Source organism: Hippopotamus amphibius, chromosome 1 (genome assembly GCF_030028045.1).
Source record: "Hippopotamus amphibius kiboko isolate mHipAmp2 chromosome 1, mHipAmp2.hap2, whole genome shotgun sequence".
Classification (NCBI taxonomy): domain Eukaryota; kingdom Metazoa; phylum Chordata; class Mammalia; order Artiodactyla; family Hippopotamidae; genus Hippopotamus; species Hippopotamus amphibius.
This window is the reverse complement of record NC_080186.1, coordinates 11,743,143-11,752,254: the sequence shown is the minus strand read 5'-3', so window position 1 is coordinate 11,752,254 and position 9,112 is coordinate 11,743,143. Positions and strand designations below refer to the sequence as shown.

The window sequence follows — 9,112 nt, the reverse complement described above, 5'->3', positions numbered from 1 at the left end:
GAGGGGGAAGGAGGTTTATTGTGGTTGCCAGGATTTGCGGCCTTGGCTCCCAGGGATGAATCACAGCTGTAATTTCTGGAGAAGCAGAGAACAGAGTCAGGGACTCTGGGGGGCGTGAGGCTCTGCCGGGAGGGTAGGAACAAAGAGGCATGGCCCCTTGGGACAAGGAGGGTCTGGCCCCCTCGGCGTTTCTGACCACTGTGCAGGTGGGCTCAGGACACCTCCCGCTCCCAGGGTGGAAGCCCCCAGCCCAGGGTGACCCTCTGTCCCCCCACCCTCAAGATGTACTGCCATCCACCCTGCCCCTTCTCCTGTGCTGGGAGCACTGGTGGGGAGCCTGGGCTCGGGACAGAAGAAGCATCTGCTGAAGCCAATGGATGACCGGGTGGGGAAGCGAATGGATGTTTCCTTCACTGCACACCCCCCCACCCAACTCAGGGCCTGCATGCAGTAAGCACTCAATCAATACCTCTTGAATGAGTGAGTGAGTGAATGAATGAGTGAAGGAGTGGGTGGGGGAGCGAGTGAAGGAAGGGCGAGTGAGAGTGAGGGGTGGGTGATGAGGAAGGGGCCTGGGAGCTGCACCCACCTCTTGGATCCAGTCGGTGTAGGCGGACACGCGGGTGTAGACCGTGGGCTTCTTGTAGGTGTTGCAGCTCAGCCCAGAGCCGAAGCTGACAATGCCCCGCACCTCCCAGATGCCGCTGTCCTCCGCCTGGCAGTTCAGCGGGCCGCCCGAGTCCCCCTGCACCAGACAGGGCGGGAGTCAGAGGGAGGCTTGGGAAGCAGAGGCAGGTCAGGGTGGGGCATGCGGGTTGGCCTCTCAGCCTTGGTACCGTCTGTCTTGGCCTCCGTGTGTCCATAGTGAGGGAGGCAGAGAAGATGTGGTTTGGGGGTCTCTCGGACTTATTCTGGGGGCTCCCGGGGTGTGAGACTAGGTCTTGGTTTGCTGTGTGATCTTGGGATGATGAGAAGCCTCTCTGTGCCTCAGTTTCCTATGCGTAAGATTCTGAACTTCCCAGAGAGGTGAGGATGCTAGGAGGCCCGGGAAAGTGAGGAAAATGGAAATGGGGAAAGTCTCGTGTGTTTGAAAACGGGACAGTCCCTGATTGTCCTAGGGGTTTCTTGGGTCTGTGTCAGAATTCCTGAGTCCTCTGTCTCCATGGACCGATGGAGCTGATGGGATGAAGGAACGTGTGTCTGGACTTTAATGAAGTCTCTTCTACCTGGGTTAGACTCATTTCGTCTTCACAGCAGCCCGGTGCTTACGATTGCTCCATTGTATAGACGGGAAAACTGAGGTTCAGAGAGCTCAAATAGCCTGCCCAAGGTTACACAGCTATGAAGTGGTGGGACTGGGACTCGAACACAGAGACTCACATTCAACTTTCATGCTCTGGCCACAGGGGTGGTGGGGGAGGGGAAGGGGGACGGTGACAAGTTTCTCCTAAGCCTCTTGGGCCCAACTGGGGCTCAGTCTCCCCCTAGGGAGAGGGTTCCTCATAGGGTCTCCCCAGTTCTCACGCCTCCGCCTCCTCACCGCCCCCTTCCACGTGGCCACCTGCGCTAGGGGTGGGGTGCAGGGCCCCGACGCTCACGTTGCAGGCTGAGGTGATGCCGTCTCCCCCGGTGCAGACCATGGTGTCCTTCACCGTGGCGCCCCACCAGTCCCACCGGGAGCACGTGGCGTAATCCACCACAGGCTGCAGGCCCTGCTGCAGCGCGTCGGCAATGGGGCCGTTGGCTGGAGAGAGAACGGGTGGTGACCGGGCAGTCAGCTCCAGGGGGCAGGCAGCCCCAGCCCCAGGCCTTCAGGGAACAGAGGGCTAGATGGGACTGGGACAGGACCGGGCAGTTCTGGCACGACTTGGAGATACCCACCCACATGCCCTTAATGGAGAGGCGAGACTCTGAGCCAATGGTCCCAAACTGTTTGGGTTAGAAACCCCTCTAAGGAGGGGGTGAATAGGCAGAACCAACCCATAGAGAACCCTCAAGAGATAACCACGGTGTTGAGTTATCTTCAATTTGGGTTTTGGGGTTTCAATTGTCAGTGGTTTCCCTATAGTTCTCTCCCTTTGATGTCATACATGTAAAGGTCTTTCTCACCCCCAAAATTTCCAAGCATTGATCTGCATTTTACTCTAAGTCTTCTGTAGTGTCATTTATTTGCATTTCACCTTTTAATTCAGTTGGAATTGACTTGGGCAGGTGGAATACCATAAGATCTAATCTCCCACCCCAAAATGGTTAGTTTCATTTATTTATAGTCACTTACATGGCACTTACTGTGTGCCTAGCCTTGTTCTAAGCCCTTGACAAATTCTAATCCATTTAGTCCTTATAATACCCCGTGCATGCTCTTGGTAGAGTGCCTGTCACATGGTATGGGCTCAATAAATATTAGCCATTATTACAAAGTTTAAAAAGATGTGAAGATGTTAAGGCAGAAAGGAAAGTGGTGGGCAAGTGTGGGTGGTGTGCTTATTGTGAGAGCCGCTTCCTCCAGGAAGGTGCTCATGATTTGCCAGGGGCTGTACTCACTCCAGAGACGGCCCCAGCCAGTGAGGTAGCAGGGGTAGTCCTGAGGCAGCAAGGAGCCCTCCTCCGGCAGGCAGGCCACCTGGATGGTGTCACTCAGTTCCACGGTCTCCGCCAGCTTGATAAGGGCAATGTCATTGCTGGAATCCAAAGTGGGGGTGGTGAATGGCAGGAGGGCCTGGTCCCCCAAGCGAATGCTAAGAGGCCCCGGGGTGTGAGTTGGAAGTCAGGCCAAGGGTGACCAGGGGTCCTCCATAAACATCCTGGACCGCCAGCTTCTTACTGGCAGACAGAGATGCTGGAGGACAAAGGATCTGCCTTCTAACCCCATCACCCGTCCCCATAGGTGTAGCTTCTTCCCCCACTTGTGTCTTCACATCCTGAAAGGCTTAACAGAGGGGAGGCAACAGGAGAAGTGTTCTGAACCACTGCAAGGTTATGTATCAACTGAAATTCAGCTAAAGCAAATTAGCAATTATAATGATAAAAACACTTGCGGATGCAACTTTTAATGTTTTCGTTTTGCCAGAATGAAAATGGAAAACCCTGGTTTGATTCTTAGTTCTACCACATACTGGGCTGTGTGACCTGGGACACATTCCTTAACCTCTCTGATCCTCAGTTCCTTGTCTAGGGCTGTCGTGAGGATTACATAAGAGATGGCATGTAAACTGCTTATTGCAATGCGGGCATGCAGTAGGCATCAATAAAGGTGAGTGCTGGCTCATCCGCTGGCTGAGAGACTTCAGGTAAGATGCTGCGGGGGCCTCGGGGGCCTTAACCCCTGTGTACTTTCCAGAGACCCTTGGCCAGTGATGCGGATGGGGGGAGGGTCCATCTTCACTTAGCATTTTGCCATTTTGTGTAAAAATCATCATCTGTGGATGGTTCAGGGTAAGGATGGTTTCCAGGGACAGACTCCGGTTCCATCTCAGGGAGCCCTTCTTCTGAGCCGCCCCCACGGGCCGTGAGATGGCCAGCTGGGCACTCACCGAATTAGGAAGGAGTTCCACTTCTCGTGGACAAAGATGGTGTCCACGGCCACGTACACGGAGCCTGCCTCATCCGCCTCCTCCAGGTTGTTCTTCCCTAGGCCCACGCGGTAGGTCAGGGTGTTGCTGGACAGAGCAAGGGGACCGGGTCAGGGTGGTCTCCTGCTCCCACTGGCCGGTGGGGTAGAGGGGGAAGTGGAGGCTTTGGTGACCCAGCTGCGGCGCCACTGTGGGGCTCGTTGAGGGGAAGGCAGTGTTTACTCCATTGACCCTTCCCAGGGCATGGGGTGAGGACCCTGGTATTGGAGCCAAGTCCACTTTGACTGCTAGGAGGGTAGGCTTGGGTCTCAGTTCCTCACCTGTAAGGTGGAGATTATCTTGGAACTCACCTGCCAGGGCTGCTGTGAGGGTGAACTAGTCCACACTGCTTCTGGCCTGCATTATCTCGCCTGCATTTCTCTCTAACCGCCTCTTCCTGTCACCTCACACAAACTGCTCCTGCCACCCCGGCTTCCACTTTATTTCTCAAACATACCGGGAGGGCTCCCTCCTCTGAGCCTTTGCATTGGCTGTTCCCACCACCTGGAACATTATTCCCCCAGGCCAATGACTTTTCCCCTTATTTCCTTCAGATCTTTGCTCAGACACCCCCTTTGCAGAGAGCTCTTTCCCCAGCCACATCATTTAAAATAGAACCCCTTATACTTTTCATCCTCTTCCTGCTTTATTTTTCTTCAGTCACTTGCTTTGTTATATATTTACTTGTGGGAGGGCCTGTTGCTCTGTCTTCCACTAGAATAGAAGCTCCCTGAGAGCACAGAGTGTCCTCACAGCTGGCATACAGTAGGCACACAATAAATACTCAATGCGTGAATAAATAAACAACTGAGTTACTAGATGTGAGGAGCGTATTTAGCTCAGTGTCTGGCGTGTGTGCTCAGGAAAAGCAGCTAATCAGGCTCCCACTCCCGGGGGAGGGCGGGGTGTCTGTGCGGCTCCCGTTCACCTGATGCAGTGGGCAGCTGTGAGGACGTGATTGGGGGTGATCAAGGTGCCCCCGCAGGTGTGCCTCCACGTGTCATCCTTGAGGTACTGGAGGGAGATCTGGAAGAGGATGTGGAAAGACCACGTGCCAACCCCCAGGGATCGGCTCCCCACCCCACCCTCCACCCCGCTTCCCACACGTGGGGCAGTGCACGCACCTGCCAGGGCCAGCTGTGGGGAATGGCGTCCTCTCCTCCCACCACCCGGGCTGATAGGTTGGGCTGGAAGATGGGGACCCCGCAGCTGGAGGCTGGGGGAGACAGGAGAGGAAACACGCAGGTGAGCGGGGCTGGCATCGCGTCAGGGAAGGGGCAGGTGGAGAGAGCACACGTCTGGGGGCTGGGCAGACACAGGTTTGAATTTTCCTGCATGACTCTGGGGAGGCCATCGAGTTTGCTGGGCCTCCACGTCCCTTTCTGTGAAATGGGGAGAATCGCACTAACCTGGTAATTTTGTCCTGAGAACTAAATTAGGTGATGCATGTGAAGAGTTGAGCCAAAGACCTGGTGTAGAGTGAATGTTTAACCACTGAAGGAAACACAAAGGTGGCTGGCTTGTGTGTGAGTGCCCAGGTGCCCCTGTGTCCTTCATCCTTACCCTACTGTCCCTTTTTAGGCCACAGCACAGTAAGCGGGGGTGGTGAGCACTGAATCTACAGAATTCCAGACGGTCATAGCTGGGGAGCTGCGTAGAGCGGTCAAAAGCAAGTGCTGTGCAGTGAGACAGACCCAGACTCAAAGTCTGGCTCTGCCACTAACCAGCTATGTGATCTTGAGCTCCACTCAAGGTACTGAGCCTCATGGGGCCTCGGGGTCCTCATCTGTAAAGTGGGGATATTAATAGACCCTGCTTCTCAAGATTGTCGCAGGATCAACTTGGCTCCTGAATGTCAAGGGTTTAGCACAGTGCCTGGCACATAGTAAACATGTAATAAACAGGAGCGGTTATTATTATCACGACCGTTGTTGTTGTTAGGTGGAGGACTCTTACTCAAGTGCTCTCACTTGCCAAAAGAGCCAGTGAGCTTTAGAGAGGTGAAGCTGCTTGTCTAGGTCCTGCTGAGAGAGAGAGTGACATTCAAGCCAAGTTCCTTGATTCCCAGTCTGGGAGAAGGCCACCAGCATGCGGGAGCAAAGAATTCCCAAAGGAGAGATGCCGATGCTGGGAAAGGAAGGCCCCGATGGTCCCCGGAGTGATAACCCGGGATGAGGCATCTTCTGCGTCCCTGGTGCTTTTCACGCCTCATGGCTCATCCTCACCCTGGGGAGGTCAGACCATCCGCCCTATTTTGCAGATAGAGAAGCAGAGTTGCCAAGTAGGCAAGTGACTCGTCTGACACACAGCTGGTCAGGAGTAGCTGAACCTACATGGGACCCCTAAGCTCCTTTCCTGAAGCCCCAGAGAGCAGAGGGTCCCTGCCCCATCCTGGTCCCCAGGAGGCCAGCCTGAGCTCACAGCCCGCTGGCTGCAGCTGGTCCCCGAGCCACAGCTTACCGTAGGCCAGGAGCGCGGTGAAGACCGTGATGCCCAACATTGTAGTGAGTGCTCGGGACTGAGTGGCTGTCGCGGTGGCCTGGGCTGCACTTATAGGCAGGAGGGGGGTGGGCCCCCCTCGTCAGGGCTGAGCCACCCCTCGGAAGGAACCTGTTCTGCCAAGGCCCTTTCCCTGACCTTGGGTGGTTACTGTTTACTTTGGGCAGGAGATGGAGCTGGCTCGGAGGTATGGATTTCCCAAATAACCTTCAGTCAGAGCAAACCTGACGTTTGCAGGTTTGGAGGCCCCACTGTGCTGCTTGGCCTGATTCACTCTTTTTAGTTGTCACTTACTGTGCACCTACTATGTGCCGGGCGCCGTGCTCCATACCTCTTGCAGTCACTCAATTCTCCCAACAACATGCAGTAGACAATCTTGTCTGCTGATTAACCTGACGAAGATGAGACTCAGAGTTTCGGGGGCCACCCAGGGTCACACAGCTGGGCAACAACAGAGCCAGGATTTGAAGTCAAAGCTCCTAATGTCAGTCTAGGGCCACAAACTGCCGTGATGCACCATTTCCTTCTCTGTCTTTATAGCGTTTTCTTTGTTTCCTTCTTTTTCTTTTTCCCTCATTCAACTAATACTGCCTGGTCTTGGGGTACCCCCTGCTCTTCAACACCTCCTCCCCAGGCTGTGGATGGAGGCTGAGGCCCAGGCACACCCTGGAAGGCGCTTGGTTGGCCAAATTCCTACGTGGAGCCAGTTCAGTTGTCTCCCTGCAAGGCCCTCAGTCTCCCCATCTCTAAAATGGGAGGGTAGGACCAGGTGGACCCTCAAGCTCCTTTCAGTCCTAAGATTCCATGACTTGGATGTCAAGGTCGAGGGTAGATCTGGTTCTGTGGTGTGTGCCCAGACGTTCTGCCTGGAGCCCCAGCAGTTTGGGCTCAGCCTGGCTCTCGGAACATCTCGTTTAACGCATTTGTCCCAAGGTCTGACTCCTCCTCTTGGTCCGCTTTTGACTCATCCTCGTGCTTCCTGGAAGTTGCTTTCTGAGCTGGGCCCACTGGTCACATCAGGAATTATTTCCTAATAAAGAAATTCAGAATGCTACACACCCTGCCACTCATGGTGGTGATCCGGGTGGAGGAGGACTCTAACCCATTTTTACAGCTTAAATCCTGTTTGAAAACAAGCGTGTGTTCCTTTGGTTATATAAAAATCAATAAAGCTTTGACTGAAAAAGCAGAACAGAAAGACAGAGTGTGAGGGAGTGTGAGGGTGCGCATGAAGGGGTCTGTCCTGCTGTGGTGTCCTCAGGCCTCAGATCTGGGGCATCTGCGGGATCTCGGGCTGTGGGAACTTTCTGTTGCCTTCTGGAGGCTGCTCAGTGGCTACTGCTCACCACACCTCAGACCCAGGGCTGTTAGTCACCAAACTCTGCAAAGGGTCTCCCTGGGCTGGGGACTGACATCCGAAGAGATACGGGCTGAGCGAGGGAGGTCTTGGGGATTGGCAGGGTTTGGGAGGCAGCGACGAGACTCCTGGTTTCTGCCTCAGTCAGTGACTTGCTGGACCCCGGACCTTGGGCAACCCCTCTGGGCCTCAGTTTCTCTTGAACAATTTGGGAAAATGATTAACTGGGCTCCTATGGGAGTGGGAGTTTGCTGATTTACACACATAGAGAGACAGCAAGGTCTAGGCGCCCATCTCAGGCACGGGTACAGGCTCATGGATACACAAGCATACAGGGACAGGCAGACAGACAGACAGACATGCACACACCAGTGTCATACATAGAAAACATTCCCTTATACAGTCACCCACAGAGCCATGAGCCACATTGTCAAACATGTACCCAAATATAGAAATAGCCACAAATCGCGGGCACACAGGTAGTGAGGTATCAGATAAGAAGTCATTCATTATTTTTCTTTTGGAATGTTCACAGAGAAACTGACCTTTTTTGGAGAAGGAGGTTGCTGGCTGCTTTGGAAGGTGCAGGTAGCATTAGCCTTAGGGGAACTTCCTTGTTTGAGACATGTGCCAGTTAGGGCCCTTTATGTAAGGCAGCACCGACAATTATACTCGGAAAAAACTGAGGTCACCTCACTTTGCTTCAGATGCTGAAGACGGGATGTTGAGTGCTTTGTCTAGTGTTGGACCATACTCCCGAAGGAGGGAAAACCTAGAGCCATTGCTTCCTAGCTGTGTGACTTTGCATTAGTGACTCAACCTCTCTGTGCTTCCAGCTTCTCATCTATAGAATGGAGGTTAAAAAAAGGTACCAGCCTCATAGCATTATTGTGAGGAGTGCCTGGCATAGGGCAAGCACTATATAAGTGTTGGCTGTTATTATTGTTGTTGGTCATCTGGTTCTCATGAGAAAGCTTGAATCTGGACTGTCACTGGGCCCTTTTGCCTTTGTGGGCTCCTTCTTCTACCAAAAATATTAAGAATTATGTTTTATGACTGCATGGATATAAAGACGAATATAATCAGTTTGGGTTATATTCATTTTTTCCCTGCCAATTTTAAGAGAAACTAAAACAGTTTTATGGGCCTTAAAGGTATCGTGGGCTCCAGTACTGGGGGACAATTCGGCCCTGGCTGTGGCCCCTCCGCACGTCAGGTCCTGTACGACGGAACGGCTGAGAGAGATGCTGGGGAATGTTCTGTGGATCATCATAAGCATCTGCTCTGCACTCTGGAGATGCTTTAGATTTGCCCTGGGGCAGCCAGGCGGAAAGCCCAGGGAGCGCCTGGGCAGAGGCGGGAGCTGCCTCTGGGCGTGTGCACGGCTAGTGCCAGCCGCTCCTGACCTGGTCCTGGCGCAGGGAGCCGTCGGCCAGAGGACGTCATCACTGCAGGGGCTCAAAATGCCCTAAGTTTTGGTGGTGACACTCGGCTGGCTGACCTGATTTTCTGGCCACCAAGATTGAAGAAACAGCCCCAGGAGGGCTTGTGAATATCTGCAGAGGGGTGCCCTGGGAGAGTGGATTGCTGTGATTGGAGGGCAGGGGGCTTGGTGCTGGATTAACTCAAAGCTGTGACTCTTGCC

At 53.8% G+C, this 9,112-nt stretch overlaps 1 protein-coding gene across 1 annotated transcript; it reads right to left on the bottom strand.

Moving 5' to 3' along the window:
• CTRC (chymotrypsin C) lies at nucleotides 1-6,111 on the bottom strand. Its single transcript, XM_057746831.1, has 8 exons — nucleotides 6,072-6,111; nucleotides 4,736-4,827; nucleotides 4,540-4,637; nucleotides 3,534-3,659; nucleotides 2,545-2,681; nucleotides 1,599-1,744; nucleotides 590-745; nucleotides 1-75 (listed from the first exon to the last, which is right to left on the bottom strand). The coding sequence occupies exons 1-8, from the start codon at nucleotides 6,109-6,111 to the stop codon at nucleotides 61-63; spliced, it is 810 nt and encodes a 269-aa protein (XP_057602814.1). The 3' UTR covers nucleotides 1-60.
• Between the last annotated feature and the right edge of the window lie 3,001 nt (nucleotides 6,112-9,112).

Bases quoted from the DNA above. Each gene is read 5' to 3' on its own strand.
- CTRC (XM_057746831.1), bottom strand. From the start codon at position 6,111: ATGTTGGGCATCACGGTCTTCACCGCGCTCCTGGCCTACG. The intron at 3,660-4,539 runs GTGAACGGGAGC...TGCTCTGTCCAG, and splicing joins ACAGCTGCCCACTGCATCAG to CAACACCCTGACCTACCGCG. The intron at 2,682-3,533 runs GTGAGTGCCCAG...TTTGGATTCCAG, and splicing joins TGGAACTCCTTCCTAATTCG to CAATGACATTGCCCTTATCA.